The following is a 24768-nucleotide window of genomic DNA, read 5'->3' on the forward strand; positions in this document are numbered from 1 at the left end:
GCACTTGCGCTTAAAACTTGCAGCGGTGCAACGTAAATGGGATACGTTAGACCGCCGCAAATGTACCTGAATCTGGCCCCCAAAGTTTATTGTAGCTCGTGTTTTCTTAGGTATAGTTGATGATATTTGTCCCTTTAAGAGCAGCCAAATCCAGTCATATGACTTTGTAAGAGCAGTCACAGTTCAGATGCCTGAATATAAATGGATTGGTTAAGCTTAGGCATGTGCCCATATTAGTTTTGGTAAATCTAAAGATCTAAAGCTGATTATATAAGTATTGTATGGTCAGCAGACCCAAGCACCCTCCTGATGCCACCACTGCTCATCGATTCATGTAAAAAAACAATATACTCCGCAGTCTTGAAAGCAAACTTTTTCTTCACATGTCAGCTAACACAGAACAAAAGTCCCTGTAAAACATAATTAAACTTTTATATTGATACAGTATGTGAAACTATTAATAGTTTCTTTTTTAAATTAAAGTAACTTTATTTTGTAGGTTTACTGATCCTATAAATAGAGTGGTCCTATGTCTACCAGAACATGGTGGGACTTACCTAAATCCCAGCTGCCGGCAGATAACTTCAGCATCTTTTTCATCCCACCGGTCATCACAGATTGTTCCCCATCGGCTGCCAAAAAACACTTCAACGCGCCCCTCAAAGTGGTCCTTTCCTCCCACCAATCGGAGGGGCGGCTTTAAACCTGCTCTTCAGAGAAGGAAAAATAAAAGTTTATGAGTGGGAAGGTTTCTGAGACTAGAATGCTGTTTTGGTCAAATGCTTTTACATAGTCATATGAATACCAGCAGGTTGACTTTGATTAGTAGACATTCGTTATGTGCATTCGTTTTTTGTCCGAATGCATTTTTTGTCCGAATTTCTGGTATTTTCGTTATCGTTTTAACAAACGAAAACGAATGTGCAGAATCCGAAAGATCAGACATAAAAAAATACTTTATTTTCGTTTTCGTTGCTACAGTTCGATATAGTTAGATTTGACATGACACGGACAATAGCGATCTGTGGTCGAATGTGCCTAACCTTAACTCTATTAGTCCAAGATTATTCTACATAGAGAGAAAAGATTCAACATTATAGAGATAGTGTTGGGGTAGACCAATCGACATGAACAACGAAGATTTGACGAAGCAGTGAAAAATATACAAACATCGAATCTGTCATTGAAAGCTTATGGTGTCTGTCGAAAGTTCTAAAAAGATTCGACAAGCAGCTAAACTGTACAACGCCGCAATCGTACATTTCCGGTCAAATGCTCGGCCCATAGGCTATAGAAGAATTTGAATGTTGGTTGACTTGTAATAATAATTTATAAATATAATTATTATTAGTGTCATAAAACATTAGAATTCTTCTATAGCTTGTAGGCGGAACATTCGACCGGAAATGTACGATTGCGGCACCGTACAGTTTAGCTGCTCCGTCGAATCTTCTTAGAACATTCGACAGACACCATAAGCCTTTAATGACAGATTCTACCTTAATTAATTCGGATTTTCGGACAAATGCATTTTTTAACGAAAAAAAATGTAAAAAAAACAAATTTTGGGAGTAACTAAATTAACCACTTCCCGACCGCCGCATGTATATGTACGTCCACAGAATGGCACGTACAGGCAAATGGGCGTACAGGTACGTCCTTGCCTTCTAGCGGGTGGGGGGTCCGATCGGGACCCCCCCCGCTACATGCGGCGGTCGGATTCCCGCGGGGAGCGATCCGGGACGACGGCGCGGCTATTCGTTTATAGCCGCTCCGTCGCGATCGCTCCCCGGAGCTGAAGAACGAGGAGAGCCGTATGTAAACACGGCTTCCCCGTGCTTCACTGTGGCGGCTGCATCGATCGAATCATCCCTTTTATAGGGAGACTCGATCGATGACGTCAGTCCTACAGCCACACCCCCCTACAGTTGTAAACACACACTAGGTGAACCCTAACTCCTACAGCGCCCCCTGTGGTTAATTCCCAAACTGCAACTGTCATTTTCACAATAAACAATGCAATTTAAATGCATTTTTTGCTGTGAAAATGACAATGGTCCCAAAAATGTGTCAAAATTGTCCGATGTGTCCGCCATAATGTCGCAGTCACGAAAAAAATCGCTGATCGCTGCCAATAGTAATAAAAAAAAAATAATTAATAAAAATGCAATAAAACTATCCCCTATTTTGTAAACGCTATAAATTTTGCGCAAACCAATCGATAAACGCTTATTGCGATTTTTTTTACCAAAAATAGGTAGAAGAATACGTATCGGCCTAAACTGAGGAAAAAAAATGTTTTATATATGTTTTTGGGGGATATTTATTACAGCAAAAAGTAAAAAATATAGCATTTTTTTCAAAATTGTCGCTCTATTTTTGTTTATAGCGCAAAAAATAAAAACCGCAGAGGTGATCAAATACCACCAAAAGAAAGCTCTATTTGTGGGAAAAAAAGGACGCCAATTTTGTTTGGGAGCCACGTCGCACGAGCGTGCAATTGTCTGTTAAAGCGACGCAGTGCCGAATTGTAAAAATGCCTTTGGGCATTTAGCAGCATATTGGTCCGGGGCTTAAGTGGTTAATGAATTTTTCGGACGAAAACAAAATTCCGAAACAAAATATTTCAGCGTGCACATGTCTATTGATTATAAACTAGCATTAAAGAATTACCTTGAGGAGGAGAGCATGTAACTGCGGCTACCATCCTGTGTCTGCAGTCCTTGCCCTGGCTGTAGCTACAGTGTAGTAAGGCATTTTCATCCCCTCGACAATTAGCAGACTTTAGATGTATAGGGGTATTCCACAATCCATAGTCTGAGATCTTTCTGCCTAGGCCAATTTCACTGATGACAAAATAAAAGTAAATATGTACATTTAACACAATGGATAGAAAATACATAAATACAACACCTAGCAGTTCATTTACCAAGAACATACATAACTAATTTAAGATCATCTAGCCTGAATCAGACTATTTTGAGATTAAAATAAAGCTGTCCTAAACCTGGGTTATTAAGGACGGGTTCACACCACCGCCGCCGCATGCGGCTCACAGCAGGGGGCCGGTGCGTGCTGGTTCAGGTCCGATTTCAGCCAAATTTTGAGCTCAAATCATACCTGAAATGCACCAAAAAAGGCACACATTTTTCCGGCACACCGCACCGGACCCGCTGTGGAGATATGTGAAGCGGCTCCATAGAGAGCCAGTCACATTCTCCTGCTATGCGAATTGAATGCGGGGAAACGCGCATTGAATTCGCATAGGTGTGAACCCGGCCTCAAGCTGAATTTGTGCTAAAAATACGTAAGCAGAGGTTACCCTCAGTGAAAACCACATATCAAAATGATCAGTTATTTCAGAGGCAGCGGAAGTTATATGTAATCATATCATATCAAAATCATAATGTTTGCTGCAAAACTTGAGTTTTATGCCATCCTTGGATGCAACCCAAGACTAGCCTATTAGTCTACAAGGCTACACATCATATTAAAGGACCAATAGTTAGGATGGCCCAGCTCCATATTTATATAAAGCCAAGATGTACTTCTACCTACTAATGGAAGTCAGCCTTTGCTTCTGCATTTTTATTATATGGAAAATGTTAATGTCGTGGGTTTGTGACAAGTTTCCTTTAACCACTTCAGCTCTGAAAGGTTTACCTCTGTTCATGACCAGGCCATATTTTGCGATGCGACACTGACAATTGCGATTTGACACTGCGCTACCTTAACTGACAATTGCGACACTGTACCCAAATAAAATTGATGTCCCTTTATTTTGGTGGTATTTGATCTGCGTTTTTTTACGCCATTAACAAAAAAAAATGAAAAATTGGAAAAAAATAAAACATTTTTACTTTCTGCTATAAAACTTTTCAATTAAGTTTTAAAAAAAACAACGAATTTCTTCATAAATTTAGGCCAATATGTATTCTAATACATATTTCTGGTAAAAAAAAAAATCTCAATAAGCGTTTATTGATTAATTTGTTATAGCGTCTACAAACTATAGGATATATTTGTGGATTTTTTTTTACTGGTAATGGTGGTGATCAGTGACTTATAGTGGGACTGCGATATTGCGGCGGACAAATCGGACACTGACACTTTTTTGGGGACCAGTGACACTAATACAGTGATCAGTGATAAAAATATGCACTGTCACTGTACATATGACACTGGCTGGGAAGAGGTTAACATCGGCGAACAAAGGGTTAACTGTGTGCCTAGCCTGTGTTTTTGTACAGTGTGGGACCTGCTTTTACTAGGGGAAGACATGGATCTGTGTACCTGCTTTGTAGGAACAAAGGATCCATGCCTTCCCTACTGGCAAAACGACAATCTGCCTTGTTCAGACTGCCGTTTTGCCTCCAACGAAAGATTGGCGGGTGAGGTGCAGCATCTGTGCATAAACACTGGGACATGTTTGACGGTTAGGAAGATTTTAAAAAGAGGTACTTGGGGCAGTAAAGCTGCCACAAGAGAGCCAGGAGGCTAAATGTTTTGTTGATTGGTATTGATGGTGAGAACCCCCTGTGTGGGAAGATATATCCATGTGAACATTTGTGTTTTTTTTTTTTTATAAAAGTGGGCAGGAAAGTCAGGAAAACTATATCTGATGTATAATAAACTCGCTGTTTTGGCAATACTATTGAGCTAATAACCCCAACGTGTCACAAGCCCAATTGAACTTTCCAATTAAGGCGACTTTCACACTGGGGCGGTGAGAGTGTCGGTGGAAGGGGAATGTAAAGTTTGGAATATCAGATTAATAGCAGTATATGTTAAGTATTTAACAGATCACAGAGCCTCTAATGTATTGATAATGATTTATGACATTAATCTTGGATGTTACACCACTGTATCTTGTGTCAGAAATAGCTCAGACTAACCTGATTCCAAGCTGTCTGCACACCACACTTGCATCCCAATCGGTCCAATGGTCTGCACATACCGATCCCCAAACCCCATGTAAATACAGCTGTACTCCGCCACTGTTATTAGGATGGTCCCCCAACAGGCGAACGGCACCTAGTAGGAATAATTTATTAGTTTGTAATCTAAACATATTTCAAGCAGAACATACATTTTGTCAGATAAAGTTTTATGTCTGTTTAGGCTTAGTAGACTCAGATATCACACTTGTGTCAGGGTCATTACAATAAAGCAGTCAAATTGTAATAAAATCCATTTTTCTTTTAAGCTGGCCATACATTATACAATTTTCTTATTCAAATTTCCCTTAGATTTACATAGAAATTTAGAAACTTCCTATGTACCCCCTAAAGGGGTATAATGAGAAAAAGGGGATTTTAATGTGCCACAACAAAGATCAAAAACAAACACGTGCCATAAAATTACATTTTTATTTTCACATTAAAAGCAGCCCTCAAAATTTCCACTCGCCTACTAGCATTTGGCGAGTGGATTTAAGCTGGGGGCGAGTGATGACAGGGCTGCATGGCCAATCTCCCTCCAATCTGTGCCTACACTTAGAGTCCCGATGAGATTGGCGGCCGAAGAGGAAAGGTGCATGCTCGGGAAAAGTAATCTGTTGAGCTGCGCACAGGCAGAGCAGTACACAGGTGCTCTCCCCTCAATTCTCATTAAGCCATGGGACCTAACAGTATGACCTCTCTGAGCCTGCCCCCCTCCCCCGGGCCCCGACCAATGTAGCTGGAGAGCAGAAAGTAATGAGTGAGGTGGAGGATTGCAAAAATTACCACTCCGGTGCAGCGCTCACTGAAAGTTGCCCTGACATGAGAGCAGCAGCCTTCTAGTTTGTGCAGTTTTCTTCTCCTTGTGCTCTATGTAAGTGTCCAACAGTTTAGCCTGAGCACTGTGAACAGACTGGTCTCAATGTGTACTGTGCGCTGTCAGTGTGCGCTGTGCTATGGTGTCAATGGCTGTGCAGTTGTGTGGATCTCAGCACTGGATTGTACTCCCTCCCGCTGTGCTGCAGCTCCTCTCTGCCAGCCTGAATAAAAGCGGGAAGTGGGGACATGCAAGCGTGGAGCCACACACACAGGCTCCTGATGATGAGATGAATGGGAGAGAGAGAGAGGATGGATGGGAGTTGCAGAGGAGACAGCAAGAGAATGGGGAAGAGACCCAGTTCTAGTGCCCTGTCCCTCTGGTCTGCCCCAGTGCCCTGTCCCTCTGGTCTGCCCCCAGTGCCCATTTTGTTAAAGTTGTTGTTGGTAATATTGAATTTTGTAACTTGATTCTGCATAAAACATTGTCATTCCATGAGATAATCTACGAGGGCGTGTTTACGGGTGCAATTAGGCGCAGGGCAGTGTATGAATTAGGTGGGGCAACTGGTGGCGAGTAACTCTTGAGGCCTGGCTAGTGGCTCAGGACTTGAAATTTTGAGGCCTGCATATATATATATATATATAAAAAAAATAAAAAGGATCCTCAGCTGCAATCTGGTAAAAGGAATATGTATCGAAGCACTCATAGAAGAGGATAGGTGGATCCTTTAGATTTACCTTCAACTATGTAGTGCAAGGATCTACCTGATTGCATAAAAAATGTATGGGGCAGATCCACGTAGATCGGCAATTCTCTCCGCCGCCGTAACTTATTTTATTTTTTCGAATCCTCAAAGAATTTGCGCCGTAAGTTACAGCGGCGTAGTGTATCTTTGGCGGCGTAAGGGCGCGGAATTCGAATGGCTGTGATGGGGGCGTGTTTTATGTAAATACGTCGTGACCCGACGTAAACAAAGTTTTTTTTTTAACGGCGCATGCGCCGACCGTGGGGGTATCCCAGTGCGCATGCTCGAAATTAAACCGGAACAAGCCAATGTTTATGACGGTGACGTCATTCTACGCAAATTCCAATTCGCGAACGACTTACGCAAACAATGTAAAAACTGCAAAATTTGACGCGGGAACGACGGCCATACTTAACATTGAGTACGCCTCATAATAGCAGGGGTAACTATACGCTGGAAAAAGCCGAACGCAAACGACGTAAAAAAATGCGCCGGCCGGACGTACATTCGTGGATCGCCATAACTAGCTAATTTGCATACTCGACGCGGAATTCGACGGAAACACCACCTAGTGGCCGGCGGAAAAAATGCACCTAAGATCCGACGGCGTACTAAGACGTACGCCTGTCGGATCAAGCATACAATATGTCCCAAAAAAAATGTGCAAATATCAATTTTAGCCTTGCACACTCTCTATATAGAAACTTCTCATTGGCTATCCTAGAATGCATATATTTCAGATATCCAGTACCATGGCTGCAGTCACAATGTGCCCAGCTTATAATCCCGGAGGGTTGCCGATAAAAACACCATGGTGTCCTTCCTCCTTCAGGGTTCCTGCAGTAGTTATGGTCCCCCAATCCTCGGCTAGGGTACTGCTGCATGTAATCAGGAAACTCAGACCAGTTCAGACAGTCTGCACCAGACTCTGTCACAGAAATTGTGCCATTGTAGTGTCCCAGTGAAGCTACACCATCAGAGCAGAGGTTGTAACCTGCAAACAGCAAGAATTTGTTTTTTTTACCAATCTGTAAAGACATTACAGGGGATTCATTTAGTTCATTTCTAAATCTCAGAGAGTAATAATAATGTCAAATGGCAAAAACAGTTATTAATTGAGAAATTAAGTAATTAAATGATTATGGGGTCATTGGTCCCCTTTAGCTAGAGACATGCAGTAGTTGTGTCTGGGAGGGTTACGCTGAAGATGTGTTTTGCAATTTCCTTTGGAAAAGGAGTCAAGGCTTGGACATAGGGTGTTGAGAATGGAGAGAGATTTAAGGCCGGGTTCACACCTATGCGAATTGGTTGCGGCTTAAACTGCATCCAATTCGCAGAACATTTCTAAATACATTAATTTCAATGAGGCTGGTTCACATATGTGCGATTCATTCGCACTGCGCATTGCCGTAAAAACGTGTGTGTTTTCTAGGCATTGTGGTGCGGCTCAGGTGCGAATTCAGGTCCATTATTTTCTATGGGCACGCATCTGATTCGCAGATTTGTTCGTTTCTCATCAGGATTTCTCTCATTCTCCTCAATACACTTCCCCCCTCCCCTCTCCGAGGTCTCCAAATTCGCAGCTAAAACGGAGATGATCTGCTGAATAGCTCTCTTATCTTTTTGCAGAGATAACAGAGCTGGAATTCGCACTGCACAAGTGTGAATCCAGCCTAAAGGTCTGAAGAGAGAGAGAGAACTTTGGAGCAGTCATATATATAGTAAGGCACATGTGAAGCCCTGTAAAGAAGGAGAAAGACATCCTCTTAAGCCTTGTACACACGCTCATTTTTTTTCCGCCGGGAAAACCGAGGGGAAAGCCAAGAACCTGCTCGGTAGCTTTTTCCCCCTACACACGGCCGGGTTTCCCGCCCGGAAAACTGCCATAAAAGCTTTGGCCGGGAATCCCGGCCGTGTGTATGCTCCATTGGCACTGCCTCGCAGTGTTTTCCATAGGAAAGCAGTAGTAAATCTGGCGTAAAAAAAGCCGGGAATCCCAACGGGAAAATAGAGAGCAGGTTGTCTATTTTCCTGCCCGGATTCCTGTCTGTTTTCCTGCCTGTAAAACTGTGAGGAAGCATATACACGTCTGGTTTTCCCAGGCCAAAAGCTCTCTTGGCAGTTTTCCTGGCAGGAAAACCAGTCGTGTGTATGGGGCTTTAGGGTTGTGTTGTGGACTCTGTATAGCTTCTGTGCTGTGTGAATACGTAGGTATGAAATGCTCTGCAGAACAGTGTGGCAGAGAAAAGGGTTTAGGCAATTAAGTGTGCCATGGACAAGTCATCAGAATGCCCAAGTAATGGTACCAATACCCATTTTTTTCATATGATTTTTAACCTCAAAAGAAGTATGGGAATGTTTTTTATTTTAGAATCATACTTACCTAGGTGGATGCAGCATCGGTTTCGATGCGGCATCTGGCTCCCGCCAGCTACAAGGCTGAGAACCGAGCGATCAAACATAGACAATCACTCTGTTCTCAGGACTCTCTGAGCAGAGAGCTGGTGACTGTCAGTCATTGATGTCTGCTCTTCCCCCTACGTGCTCACTGGAGCGCTGGGCATAATGAGCTAGTATGCATAGCTAAATTTCCATCTTTCACCTGACTGCCCCTGCTGGCCCATTTATGAGGTAAAAAGTGTGAAAGCTGCGCTGCTAGTATAATATATGTGTCTATATCAGTATCAACATATCTAAATGGCAACCACTAAATACCATATATATGCACATATAGACACAATCAATATTAAAGTGCTCAACGTGCAATTAGTACAAAAATGAAGACAAGTGCACAGAAGAAATAGTAGTCCATATAGCCGCAATCAGCTGTGACTTCTACAGATATTCTAAATTCTTCACAGAAGCACCCGTATTTGTGTTGAAAAAAGTCCAAGACAATGGTGTCAAATAGCTGAATGAAAGCACCTCCACCTCAGGTAAATAATCTGCTTACCAGACAAACAGATCAAAATCGCATGTATCTCTATATCAGATTAGTATCCACTGCTCCGCTGCTGGATTCCTCCACAATTTCCAAAGTGGTAAAAGTAGCGTGTATTAAATGTTTTAAGCCGGCCGGCTTGAAAGTTCCGCTCGTCCTTCCGGATAGTCGCGGGTATACAGTGATGACGTCAGCACGCCGCTCCTCTTCTGTGCACTTGTCTTCATTTTTGTACTAATTGCACGTTGAGCACTTTAATATTGATTGTGTCTATATGTGCATATATATGGTATTTAGTGGTTGCCATTTAGATATGTTGATACTGATATAGACACATATATTATACTAGCAGCGCAGCTTTTACACTTTTTATATCTTTTATATGTTTATCTGACATATTTTTGCTGCAGCAGCTACACACCACTTATTATTTTGTTATCATATCATTAGGATTGCATTTTAGAGACCAGCGCTGTATTATTCCATACACATTGCACGCTATTTATGAGGTAAGCCTTGCCTTCTGCCAGCCCTTTACTGTGGATTGGCCGAGGCCCTCATAAATATTCCAGGCAGTTCCTTCTACTTATTGTCCGTTCACACTACCGTGACTTGGGATCCAACTTGTGTCGCCCCAAGTCGCGCGACATGAGAAATTACATTAATGTGAATGAGAGCCCTCCTTATACACACTACTGAAGTCACTACGACTTCAGAAAAGGTTCCTGTACTACTTCAAGGCGACTTCTAGGCAACTAGTACCCATTGATTTCAATGGAAGTCGCCTACAAAGTCGGATCAGTGTCTTAACTGAAGCAACTTTTCAGGAAGAGAAAATAGTTTTCTCAGGCAAACCCCTCCCTCCCACAGAGCTAATTATTGTTTGATTGGCCACTGGCAAAGTTATCTGTCCTGGAGGCGACTTGAAGTTGCCTCGCAAAGTCGTGCCGACTTTCATGTCGCTGTAGTGTGAACCAGCACTTAAAAGCAGATCTATCACAAAATGTCCCCATTAAAATCGAGCAGTAGAAGTTAATTAAAATAAAATTTTAGTCATCGCTGGCTGTAGCGCCACTCCCACAAAGCCTAAGGCCTCGTACACACGGGCAAGAATCTTGTCAGGAAAAAAACATTGTTTTTCCCGACGAGATTCTTGGCAAGAATCTCTTGCCGCCCGAGTGTACACACAGATCTTTCAAAAGAACTACGGTTCTCTTGAAAGGCAAGAACGCAGTGACGTCATCGCGTACGACAAGCATGCGCTCGTCACATTCGATGCCATCGCCGTCATCTTGCTTTACCCTACCTATCCCGTGGAAGCTACCGCGCATGCGTCAAAGTAATTTTGAGCATGCGCGGGTTTCCACGGCGACAGGTAAGTATACACACTCTCGGGTTTCTTGTCAGGAAACAGGCTGACAAGTATCTCGACAAAAAAATAGAGAGCAGGATCTCTATTTTTCTCGTCGAGATTCTGGCCAGATTTCCATACGAGAAACCTGAAAGCTTCGTACACACTCTCGATTTACTCGAAACCGAGCGTGTGTACGAGGCTTAAAACTATGGGCACTCCCATGGGGGTAATTACAGCCATCACAGAGTTCTGTCCCCTCTCCAATGTGCAGTACTGTGTCTCCTCATATCCTCTCCTAAGTTTACACCACAACCTGCAATTTATTGGAGAAATTTGTAACTGTCAGCTATTGTGGTGAATGATTGCAGCTGGAGAAAAGTGCTTTCATTCACAAAAACACAAATATGACAACAACACAAGCCAAGCATTATACTAGGCTGTCTCAGACAATTAGTTGCCACTATATGCTATTGTTAGCTTGTGTTTTTGTGACATTTTCTCCAGATGCGATTATTCACCACACAAGCTGACAGTTTCAACTTTCTCCAATGAATAGCAGGTGAGTAATACCACTGTCAAAGCAACCGATTAAAGTTAATGAGTGCACTACAACTAGTAGCTAGGCCTTTTTAGGGCTAAAACAGGTAGTGTGGAAGTAACAAATCGCCTATCAGCCACCCTCTAAAAAGAGATCCACTGCAGATAAATTATCAGAAGGGTGGCAAGGGCTGCCACATGTGAGAATGAGCCCTAAAGGTATCCTGGTGACATTACCTTTCTCCAATGTAGGTACGCAACACAGACTGTTCATGGGCCTACTTCAGCCTGTTAGTTCAGAATGAGTAGCCGCAGCACACTGATAAAGCCATATCTCTGCTTTCTCCACCCTTATGAATGTTAACAAAGGTAAAATGACTGTACCACACAATGTAATCAAGCCTAATTGGCCCAGACTGCTGTCTTTCCCTCTCCAAGCCTGAGTACTGCAGTTTAAGGGACTAGAGGAGGTTGGGCATATTCAGGATTACTAGATCTAAACAAAGAACACCATGAATGATTTTTTATTGAATACTCAACTGGGTTAAAGGGTGTTTATTTTTGACTGGAGTTGGGCTTGTAGGGCTATGTGTAACACAGCTGTTTCAATCTTGTTAGATAAGGAGAGTTGTGAAATTGTAGCCTAGTAGTGACGCAGGGTTCAGTCAAGTCCTTACCTGTTTTTAGCAGGTGCTTCTGTGCTTGCAGGGAATTTATGATATCCTGGGAATTTGCAAACAGAAAATAAAAGCCATTAAAAGAAAGTTACTATTTCTGGACACATATTAACTTTGTGAAACTGCAGCAATTTAGTTTACATGGGTCAGTGACTGTCCTGAAAACCACAGGTGACAATGATCTGCAAAGTCTTATTAACATGGAACTTTAAGTAAAAAGTCAACATTTGGCAAACAGGCAGGATTTCAATGCAGAAATGCCGTACTATGGGGTTTGTTTTCTAACTTTTAACCTCAGCTTGTTCAGTTAAGCTTTGGCAATAAAACCTGGAAGCCGATTGGTTTCTATGTAGAAGTAAATCTGATTTTGCACTCTCCGGCTTTAGTAAATAAACCCCTTTGTCTCTACTGCACTAAGGTTCAATTACCTGCCTGTATGCCCTGTACACAAGTAGTTCATTGTACAAATTTCGGCAATGCCAGGATGAATGAACGCACAGGAGTGACATTATCACGGCTGCGCCAATGAAAATGGCTGCCAATCGGTACCCAGAAGCTGATCCGGTCAAAGATGAAGGCAGCTGGCGGGGAGCTCCAGGAGAACGCAGCTGTGGAGAGAAGGTGAGTATAGTTCCACTTTAAATGAATGTTACAATACGAATGTACAATCTCCTTTAGATTTAGGAGAAGGGAAGTTCTGATACTAGATCTTAGGCCCCGTACACACGACCGAGTTTCTCGGCAGAATTCAGCCAGAAACTCGGTTCAGAGCTGAATTCTGCCGAGAAACCCGGCCGTGTGTACACTTTCGGCCGAGGAAGCCGACGAGGACCTCGGCGAGGAAATAGAGAACATGTTCTCTATTTCCTCGTTGTTCAATGGCAAAAGTCGGCCCGCCGAGTTCCTCGGCGGCTTCCACACTGAACTCGGCGAGGAACTCGATGTGTTTGGCACGTCGAGTTCCTCGGTCGTGTGTACGGGGCCTTAGAGGCTGCTGCAGGTATGAGCAGTTACCTCTAGTCTTCTGAACATTATACCTTCAGTGTTTCTTTTTTCTCTAGCAGTTTCTTTAAAAGAACCTTTGACTGGGGTAGAATGGAAGTTGCCATTTGCTGAGCTGAACTCTTCTCCTGGAAATGCTAGTGGATAGCTGCCATGATAAATCAGTGGGTTGAACAGCTTCTGAACCACTGATGTAAAAGTAGTATTCAGGTTAGTTATGGCTTTTTTTTATCATGCTTGTCCCAGATGAGTGACCCTGGAGGCAATGGAGTCAGAGACAGCCAGGAGGCAAACATATTCAAAAGGCAATCATTAGAGCAGCCTAAGTATTCCAGTAGAGGTTTCCTTTAAGAATCACAGCCCGCAGTAACTAATGGAACCCTAAAGTACATTACCATATGAAATCAATGTCACCTGTGGCTACAAAATAAAAATGCATTCAATATTTAGCTTAAAGATCCTGAAACAACAGCCTGCCCTGCTGTAAAGTAGTATGGGCTGAAATCACAATACTGCTGTTTGATCAGTTGTGTAATATCCATCCATCCACCATAAGGCAATGCAAAACAGGCACTATAAGACACACTGGGGGATTTACTAAATCTCAAACATACAGTATCTGGTGCAGCTGTGCATAGCTTCTAACTTCGGCTTGTTCAGTTAGGCCAGTCTCATACTTGTACGACAAATGCTCCGATATTGGGAGCTCATGTCGCATGACGTGTGCAAATCAATGGTTCCCTATGAAAGCCATCTTAACTGGTCCGACACAAGTCAGTTCGACTTTGAAAAAGGTTCCTGCACCATTTTGGTGCAACTTTTTTGATGAACCACCCCGCAGACCCCGACAACCACCGGCCAAGGTTGTCGGGAAGAGGCCCTTGTCCTCATCAACATGGGGACAAGGTGCTTTGGGGTGGGGGGCGCAGGACCCCCCAGCCTCAAAGCACCCACAACCCCATGTTGAGGGCATGTGGCTTGGTATGGTTCAGGAGGGGGGGCGCTCGCTCATCCCTCCCCACCCCCTTTGCTGACCTGCTGAGCTGCGTGTTGGGATTAAGGGCCTGGTATAGAATTTGGGGGGTGTGGGGGTTCCCCTTAAAATCCATACCAGACCGAAGGGTCTGGTATGGTCTTGGAGGAGGAACCCTGTTCTGTTTTTTCTTGTTTTTTTATTGGCGTGGAGTTTCCCCTAAAGATTCATACCAGACACAAAGTGCCTGGTATTGTCAGGATCAAATGTCAGACTTCAAGTCGCAGGGCAAAGTCAAATCCACAGTCGCACGACTGTCGTGTCGTATCAGTGTGAACCCGGCCATTAGCTTTGGCAAAAAAAACCTGGAAACTGATTGGCTACTATGCACAGCTGCACCAGATCCTGTGTGTACCAGTTTTGATATATACCAGATACCCAATAGTTATACTATATAAAGAAACAGGCACTAAACTAATTAGTAAAGGCAAGTCTTAATGTATTGTCACAAAATATGTATAATAACAAAAGAAAGCATAGAAATGGATTTACAATAGTAATTCTGGGAATTGTAGTGTAAAGGGTCCATGAGTCTCATTCCATGGCTGCTGTCCCGGACTTCAATTCTCATGATCCTCAGCATTCTGAATAGATGTCCATAGGCTTTCCTTGCTTTAGCTCGCCCCCTGCTGACTGGAGGGAATAGTGCAACACACATCCAGCAGAACAATAGAAAGTGAAAGTAAAACGGACTGTAAAGAGGATAATGTTTCTGTAGTCTAGCACCTGGCTACATTAGATTTGTCTGATTTTCTCTGCCCTCCAAGGCTCAACATTGCAACAATATAAAACCCATGGCCCAGATTCACAGAGAGTTGGGCGCACATTACGCCGCCGTAACGCAAACGCTGACGCAGCTCAGAGAGGCAAGCATGGAATTCAGCAAGCTATTGCTCCCAACGCTGTGTCGGCGTGGCGTAGGTTTCGAAGGCGCAGGCCGGCGTAGATGGAAGTGGGCTTGACCCATGCAAACCCATGCAAATGAGGCGTGACCCCATGCAAATGATAGGCCGAGCGCCAGACAAGTACGTTTAATGAACTGCGCATACGCCATGCTCACAACCACGTCGGAACAACTGCCTAAGATACGCCGGATCACTGCGTACGCCATGAACGTAACCTACGCCCAGCCAGACACACGTCCAACGTAAAATACGCCGGCTTGTGTTCCCTGGTGCAGACCTTTGCATGTCTGCTGCTGGGTTGCACCTCCTTTATGGGGCTTAACTTTACGCCGGACGTAAAACTTACGCACACCTCTCGTAGCCTGCGTCGGGCGCACGCAGGTTCGTGAATCGCCGTATTTCCCTCATTTGCATGTTTGAACGGCTAATCAATGGGAGCGGCACCATGCTCCCAGCCTAAACAAAGAAAAGAGTGGAGTTGCGCTGTGAACAAATAACAAAACTAGGCTAACACAGTGAAATTTAAGGGACCATATGTGTATAGAATGGCCCTTGCCACAAAGGCCACTAAAAATAGTCTTGTCTTCATCATTTACTACACAAGATTTGGTTCAACTAACTTCAAGTGTTTTTGGCTTATATCTGATCTTTGCTTCATAATTGAACTTTGTTTCACAATTGATTTTGTTTCACATATTTTGGACAATATTTTTAGTGGCCTTTGTGGCAAGGGCCACTCTATTCACATATGGTCCCTTAAATTTCACTGTGTTAGCCTAGTTTTGGTATTTGTTCACAACGCAACTCCACTCTTTTCTTTGTACTATTTTTGTGTGTATAACACTTAGTTGTTGCAGCTCATGTTATTTTAGCGCGGTATTTTTCTGCTTTTTCAGCCTAAATGTACGCCCACTCAGCAAGATACGTCGGCGGGGTGTAGCCTGGTTTTAGGCGCAACTCTGTTTGTGGGTCTTGCGCACAGATACGACTGCGCACATTTGCACTTACATCGGCGTAACTTGTTATACGTCGGCGTAAGTGCTTTGTGAATCCGGGCCCATGTGTTTAAGGTCCGACGTTAGTGTAAATAAAAATGCTCCCTTGCAGTGGGGCTGCCCCTGCACTGAAAGGGTTAAGCGCTCGGTTAGGTCTAGGGAAATAAGCAGTTTTACTTACCCAGTTCTCCACTTACGCAGTTGTTGGAATTCCCCTACAAGCCAGCAGTGGACTGTTACTCAGCATCCTCCTCACATTCAATGTCAGGCTATGGGCTTTTCCATTGGACATGATGGTGTCAGAAGGCCTCTGACTGCTGGGGCTGTGAGGACCTGTCTTATAGTGTGGAGGTGTCTGCATAAGCAAAGAATCGGGTAAGAAAAATGCTTTTCTTGTACCTCTAAACCTAAATGAGATTTAACCCTTGCAGAGTAAGCTTTTTAAAGGGAGAATGAAGGCTATCATTGCTGACTTCCTGTTCTGCAAATGCTGGTTGCCCAATGCCTGGCTGTCTTGCTTCAATGCTTTGACCAAGAACTAATATACATATAACGTCCCTTTGACATTCTAGGCATGCTTGTTCTGGGTCAGTGGGGTTAATTTACTAAAAACTCAAATAGGCTGTTGACTTTGCAAGCTAATTTTCGATAACACTTAGTGCATGTGGTGAAATTACCCAATTACATGCAAAGAGAAAAAAAAGCAATTTTGCTTGCACTAATTGGATGATGGAAGTCAGAAGTGCTTTCCCTCATGACCCAAGTTCTGAAGAACATACCTTTGCAAAGTGAAACTTCCCTTTCAATGTGAACAGTATATTTACCTTTAGCCTTCAATCCCACTGGCTTAATGTACCAAAGTCAGTAGGCCAGGACTTCAGCTGGACAACTAGCATTTTTCAAGCATGCAAGCAATAGCAGCTTCCATATCTCTGTACAGAAAGATTTACTTTAACGACTTGCTGACTGCCGCCAGTATATATACGTCGGCAGAATGACACGGCTGCGCAAAGCAACGTACAGGTACGTTGCTTTGACATTGCCGCTGTGCGCGCGCTCCTGCCACGAGCTCTGTGACCGTGCCTGCGGAACCTATGTCCGCTGGTGTCCTGCGATCGTGTCACAAGCTGCAGAACAGGGAGATGCCTGTGTAAACAAGGCATTTCATTGTTCTGCCTTGTGACAGGACAGTGATCTACTGCTGCCTGTCATCGGGGGCAGTGATCAGTGGTAGCCCAGCCCCCGCACAGTTAGAATCACTCTCTAGGACACACTTAAACCCCTTCTCGCCCTCTAGTGGTTAACCCCTTCTCTGCCAGTGTCATTTACACAGTAATCAGTGCATTTTTATTGCACTGATTGCTGTATAAATGACAATGGTCTTAAAATATCGTCAAAAGTGTCTGATGTGTCCGCCATAATGTCGCAGTCACAATAAAAATCGCAGATCGCCGCCAATTCTAATAAAAAAATATATAATAAAAATGCAATTAAACTATCTATTTTATAGACGCTATAACTTTTGCGCAAACCAATCAATATACGCTTATTGCGATTTTTTTTTACCAGAAATATGTAGAATACATATCAGCCTAAACTGAGAAAAAAAAAATAGTTTATTATTTCTTTTTTGAGGATATTTATTATAGCAAAAAGTAAAAAATATTGCATTTTTTCCAAAATTGTCTGTTTTTTTGTTTATAGCGCAAAAAATAAAAACCACGGAGGTGATCAAATACCACCAAAAGAAAGCTCTATTTGTGGGGAAAAAAGGACGTCAATTTTGTTTGGGAGCCACATCACATGGCCGTGCAATTGTCAGTTAAAGTGACACAGTGCCAAATCGCAAAAAATGGCCCGGTCATTGGGCAGCCAAATCCTCCAGGGCTGAAGTGGTTAAGGAAAATATGTTGCAGGCTTTTGAAAAACAGTCAAAGCCAACTGTCCAGGACTACAGGCACTAGGGTTGAAAACACACAGAAAGTTGTTGCACAGTATGCTAAATGACTGGTAGCCTGATATGCAATATACATGTGCCTATTAGGGGGAAAAAGGCTGAACGGTTCAGCAGATCTGGGGTTACAGTTTGGATGCAGCTCAAGGGGACAGCGTGCTGCAGTCAGACAAGCTGTGGCGTATAAAATGCTGCTGACAACTGAATGCGGGCCTGTCTGTGGACCTGCAATGTTGTGCTCTGCAACTCTGTTGGGAGTGTTTTTGGCACAGATGACAACATTTAATACAAAAAGTGAAAAACATATGCCGATATAAAGTACAGTTTCTGTTGATTGTATACTGGGACCAGGTTTACTTCTAGTGTTTTCATTAGGGATAACCTGTGTGCAGATAGCCTCTTCACAGGAATATCATTTTATTTTCTGTTCTGGGCCTTAAAGAACTAGCCTTGCATTCCCGTCAGCTATGAGATAAGTAAAGCCTAATGCCGCATACACACGATCGGAATTTCCGACAAGAAAAGTTTGATGTGAGCTTTTGGTTGGAAATTCTGACCCTGTGTAGGCCCCATCTGACTTTTTCTGTTGGAATTTCCAACAGCAAAAATTTGAGAGCTAGTTCTCAAATTTTCAGACGGGAAAAGTTCTTGTCGGAATTTCCGATCGTCTGTATGCAATTTTGACATGCAATCCCTCTAAGGCCTCATTAAAACAGGTGCCAAAGCACATGTAGCACTACCCGCGGGGGAGCTGCTGGTTAGTTTTGGGTCTACGCTCTGGCTATCAACCCCTAGAATTGGCTCGAACCCTCCCTTGGCACAACTGGTATTAATGAAGATTGTGGACCCCAATAAATGTTCGGGAGCACAATATCTTACTGCACCACAATAAATTATTCAAACAAATGGTTACCTTGCATTGTTATTGATCCCGTAGGATGACAGATGAACTGCACACAAATTCAACTTAACCAATGTAAGTGACGTCACGACTCCCCTGAAAGAAGCTCGGGTCGGCTCTATTCAGCGCCGGTGCGCAGGCGCCGAATAGAGCCGAGCCGACCCGAGCTTCTTTCGGAAAGTCGTGACGCGCTGTATGCGCCGTCGTTTAGCATGTCAATAGGAACGCCCACTCCCGCGGGATTCCCTACCCGGAAGCCGCGGTGAATTCTAAGGCTAAACGCTATCTACGGCAAACAAAAAAAAAAAGGTCAGTGTAATTTTATTTGCAGAACTGGGCTGGATGTAGTGTTAGAAATTTTTTATAGGGTGAACCTCCACTTTAAATATGCGTATGCTATATAACGGGTTCCAAACTGTGGCCCTTTACTTGCCTTTATTCGGCCCTTGGGGCACTATTCCGGCCACTGATTCGAAACACTATTCTGTCAACTAACATCAATGAGGCATCATTTCTCCCACTGACACCAATAATGGGGCACTATCTCTCCCAATAATACCAACAATGGGGCACCATTTCTACCACTGACAACAACAATGGAGCACTATTCCTCCCAACGATACCAATCATGGGGCACTATTCTTTCCACTGACACCAATGATAGGCATTATTTCTCTTCATAATACCAAATGTGGTAATATTTTTTTCACCGATGCCAGATAAATTTCCACTCCCGCTGGCCACAGTCCAGCCCCCCTAACAACTGAAAGACAATAAACTGGCTCTTTGTTTAGAACGCTTGGAGACCCCTGTTGTATAATATTGCACCTCAATTCTTTTTTTCCCAAAAGTGAATAGTCTTCTTGATCAGCAGTGGATTGTTATTCCCCCATTACCTTGTAAGTACCAGGCAGACACTCAGTCAAACCTCTTTTGTAGCAAGTAACTGCTCACTCACTGTATACTTGACCTTAGCGAGTGGAAAGTGTAAGGGGTAGGCAATGCAGTGTGTGCTTGCATTCTTGTGCCAACAGCACCCTAGTATTTTCCTGCCCCAGGAATGCTTGTCCAAGTGTACTCCCTGCTTCCCCCATCCAAATAGCTCAATCAACACTGTGAATGATCAGAGGGTCTTGGTCCCAATTCATGTAGGAAAGCAAAACTGTTTTAGGACTGAAAATACCACTTGGCTCAAAAAATTATGTATTCAAACCTGACTCAAAAAAATTATGATTTCAAACTTGTTCTCCAGGCTCATAATGTAACGGATTCAGGGCTGTACACACCATTTTTGCACACTGTGTAGCTACACAAGGACCCTTTGTGTCTTGGGACACATTTATACTAGATGTGGGTCAGATGGGTGCTGGATGGGAACTAAGGGGCCAAAAATCGGTCCTGCAGAGAGACCCTTTGCTAATGCTGTCTAACACTGAATGGATTTACTACTAATCTCCATTTTCTAAACCAGAGTCAGAGTCTACCTAAACTGCCCATTTAATTTCTGGGTCAACACCAGACACTTTTCCTGATAAATTCTTTATTTAATCTAGGTTACAAAACACAGAAAAAAAAAATCAGGAGTGATAGCCCCTTGCTTGGCTTTACAATGGCTTTAGCAGCTGACAGAGCCGAGACCTCTTATTGGCAATGTGCTTGAGATTGGGAAAATAACGAGTGCCCATGGTTTTCCACTTTGGGGAGATTTAAGGCGGAGTTCCACCCTAAAAATGAACTTTCTATTAACAGCTTGCCTTTAACCACTTAAGGACCACCTCCTGCACATTACATCGGCAGAATGGCACGGCTGGGCACATGCACGTACAGGTACGTCCTGTGCTAGTACCCAGCCGTGGGTCGCAGTCCGAAGCTCCGTGAGCAGGGCCACGGACCCGATCGCCGCTGGAGTCCCGCGATCGGTCCCCGGAGCTGAAGAACGGGGAGAGCTGTGTGTAAAACACAGCTTCCCCGGTCTTCACTGTGGTGGCGGCATCGATCGCGTGATCCCTTTTATAGGGATACACAATCGATGACGTCACACCTACAGCCACACCCCCCTACAGTTGTAAACACACATGAGGTCACACATAACCCCATCAGTGCCCCCTTGTGGTTAACTCCCAAACTGAAATTGTCATTTTCACAGTAAACAATGCATTTTAAATGCATTTTTTGCTGTGAAAATGACAATGGTCCCAAAAATGTGTCAAAATTGTCCAAAGTGTCCGCCATAATGTCGCAGTCACGAAAAAAAAAAAAAAAAACGCTGATCGCCACCATTAGTAGTAAAAAAAAAATATTAATAAAAATGCAATACAACTATCCCCTATTTTGTAAACGCTATAAATTTTGCGCAAACCAACCGATAAGCGCTTATTGCGATTTTTTTTTTTACCAAAAATAGGTAGAAGAATACGTATCGGCTTAAACTGAGGAAAAAAAATGTTTTTTTCATATATTTTTGGGGAATATTTATTATAGCAAAAAGTAAAAAATTGATTTTTTTTCAAAATTGTCGCTCTTTTTGTTTATAGCGCAAAAAATAAAAACCGCAGAGGTGATCAAATACCACCAAAAGAAAGCTCTATTTGTGGGGGAAAAAAAGGACGAATTTTCTTTGGGAGCCACGTCACACGACCGCGCAATTGTCTGTTAAAGAGACGCAGTGCCGAATTCGCAAAACCTGGCCGGGTCTTAAGTGGTTAATGTAAAATAAAAATGTTTTTTATTTTTATTCACTTCTATCTGGCTGTTACTAGGCAGATTTTGTCATCTGCCTACTTTCCTAGTCCTAGGTGGTTCAACTTCCTGTCCTAAGATCCCATTGCCTCCTGGGAAATGATGACACTCATTTCCCAGGTGTCTCTGAGCATTACTGTGCCCAAAAAAATAAATCGCCCAGCATGCACCTCTCCCTGAAAACCAGGAAGAAAAAGGAACTGGGCTTCACAAGCCCACACATATGATGGATACGGCCACAACATGAGCTGGAGGATATAAGGATAGTGTTTGCAATGATTTCTGGAATGATTGGGGAGCTATTAATATGTTTTAGGGACTATTTAATGTGATTAATTTTAGCTTGCAATAAAAAAGAAATTATGCCTGGAGCCCTGCTTTAAAAACTTTAAAAGCTTGATAGAAAAGAGACACATGACAACCTTCTACTTGGTGTAATAGAGTACAGTTACTTCCACCTCAGCTTTTTACGATGCTCTAAAGAGCGGTCAGTTCCGAAATAACACCGCTGGCCTTCCTGTAAGATCCAGTCTGCCACAAGAGAGTAGGGTCATTCTAGTACACCCTTTTTTTTCTCTGTAAACTAAACGTCCTCATCCGTTATCATGTACTTTCTTTCCTCTATGTGAGGTATGCTGCAGTTATGTCCATAAACACTGTGTGCACTAACCTTGGACTGGAGACAGAGCAAAATAGAAATCCAGGAACAAGTTACGCCAGTCAAGGTTGGAATTGTACATGTTTAGATTACACAAGGAAAGCTATACATATAACAACCTGTAAAACCAGTGACTAATAGGGGACATGGCGTGTTTTAAATAGTCATATATGTAGCCTATTCTGCCTTCTTAATCTGTGGGCAGTCACCAATGAACTGCATAGTTGTATACCCTTGTATGTTCTTCCATTGAATAAAAAAATCATGCTTGTTTAAAAGCAATACTTTATATCCATTACACAGGCGCCATTTATATGGAGATTTAGGGAGCTACATATAAAATAAAAGTGAGAAGTTAACCATAATAACTAATCACATTCTTTGTCTCATTTTCCAGTCAAGAAATGATTAAATATCATTGGTCCTTATGGGCAACTTCTTGTTTTTCGCTCTTTTTTTCAATTAGCCTTTCTTTGTAAGCTTTTAAGACATGAAAACATAATTTGTTCCTAAAATAATCATAGAATACCATACAAAGGCAGCCTGTCTATTAACCTGAATGATTTTCAAAAACAATGTAACTGACTTGAGCATTGTTTTAACTTTTGCTTAGTATATGAGACATGTCGTGACCAATGCCAGTAAAAGGGTTATGCCGCGTACACACGATCAGGCTTTTGCCCGGCCAGATCACATTGGAATTCAGACGGAATTCCATCGGAAAAATATTGAACATGTTCTATATCTAAAGTCCGATGGAATTCATCTGAATTTCCAATGAAAAAACTCAGATGGGGCTACACACGATCGTAAAATCCAATGGATAAAAGTCCATCTGACTCTTTCCATCGGAAATTCCGATCATGTGTACAGGGCATTAGGTGAGCAGATTTTTCTGGAGGATGAAAAATTTCTAAGGCCCCGTTCAGGTCCGCCCGTCAGTATTTTAGGTGGACCTGAACGGCGCTCCGTGCAGGTCTATGGAGCCACGGATGTTAGAGGTGACATGCCCGCTGACATCTGACCGGCTCCGATCCGCTAAAGTGTGATGGATGGAAACCCTATTTTCCATCCGTCTGGCAGATCGGATAAAAACAGGCTCTACGGTTCCTTTTCATCCGATCCCCCATTGGGCAGAGTGGCGCTCTGACAGGTCGGTCCCTGCACAGTGTGCAGAGACCAACCTGGCATCTGCCTGCTCAGCGGGGATCGACGGAGCGATCCCCGCTGAGCAAAGCGGGGTCCGCACACAGACATATCCGTGTGAAAGGGCCCTTGCAGTCTTTGGCTGGAGGTGAAATTTAAACTGTGATCACTTTATAAAAAAAAGGGCAACACAGTGGCTAAGTGGTTGACACTTCCACCTAGCACCACTAGGGTTGTCGGTTATAATCCCAACCATGGCACTACTTGCCTGGAGTTTGCATGTTCTGCCTGTGTGGGCTTCCTCTGGGTACTCCGGTTTCCTCCCACTTTCCAAAGACATGATGGTTAACGTTCTATAATTATGTCCTTTGATACAATTTGCTTAAATGACAATGCTTGTATCCTGTTTGTATTACGGAAGCACAAAATATGGCTAAAATCTGGTACTGTGGCAAGCCTTACAGTGGAAAAAGGAGGAAAGAAACATAAAAGCTTTTATTGCCAAATTATTTTTAAAGGCCACATGCACACAGCATATTTTTTCCTCCCCTGGAACGTAAAAAATACACCTAAAGCCATGTTTAGGTGCATTTAGATGCACTTAGGCACGTTAAGCAATTGGGCACTTATTCGTTCCACTGGCCAGAATATTAGGCATGTTTACAGGCTTTTATGGGCATAATTGTTCATGCTCAAAAGCTCCTCTTCAGGAAGCGCAAATGATGGGTTTTTTTTCAGCCTCTCAACGCTTATCTTCTAATACGCTTGTGAATGGCTATGTGTGCATGACCACATAGGCAACCATAGAGTTGAGTCAAACACCCGTAATAGGGACTTTTTTATGCCCTGTGTGTAAAAGTTCAAGGGCTCTGGTCAGTCATCTTGATCCTTGCCTCACCACCTAGTCCACTTTAACATGCAGCATGTCTCTACTCATAAAACAGCCTAAAATCAAAGCAGGGTCCTGTGATTATTTAAAACATGGGTCCTCAAACTATGGCCCTCCAGTTGTTCAGGAACTACAATTCCCATCATGCCTAGTCATGTCTGTGAATGTCAGAGTTTTGCAATGCCTCATGGGATGTGTAGTTCCGCAACAGCTGGAGGGCCGTAGTTTGAGGATCCCTGATTTAAAAGGTGGTGGATTCCATCTAATTTTGCAATGAAGTTGCTTTTAATTTAAAAAGAAAAATGAAAATTGCATGCAATAAAACTATTTGATTGAATTTACATTATCCTATATCTCTACATCTTTCATTCAAACATTCAGGAGAGGTTAATCACGCTACTGAATTTCTTACTAATACCCATATAAAGGCAAAACCACTCCCATTTAGCCAAGCTCGTCTTTCTCTTTGGACATGTATATATATATATTTTTCTTTTCAAGATTGTTCTAAAAGAATGACCATGCATGTATA

The 24768-nt window shown here is 42.9% G+C and overlaps 1 protein-coding gene across 1 annotated transcript in view; it reads right to left on the bottom strand.

Annotated features, from left to right (window-relative positions):
• LOC120908932 (neurotrypsin-like) overlaps positions 1–24768 on the bottom strand; it is an 82896-nt gene that overhangs the window by 56830 nt on the left and 1298 nt on the right. The window contains exons 2-6 of the mRNA XM_040320445.1: positions 12015–12060; positions 7257–7499; positions 4896–5034; positions 2674–2846; positions 558–705 (exon numbers count right to left, since the gene is read on the bottom strand). Of these exons, the coding sequence (XP_040176379.1) occupies positions 558–705; positions 2674–2846; positions 4896–5034; positions 7257–7499; positions 12015–12060 (749 nt within the window). The remainder of the gene's footprint in view (positions 1–557; positions 706–2673; positions 2847–4895; positions 5035–7256; positions 7500–12014; positions 12061–24768) is intronic.

Source organism: Rana temporaria, chromosome 8 (genome assembly GCF_905171775.1).
Source record: "Rana temporaria chromosome 8, aRanTem1.1, whole genome shotgun sequence".
NCBI classification, from domain to species: Eukaryota; Metazoa; Chordata; class Amphibia; order Anura; family Ranidae; genus Rana; species Rana temporaria.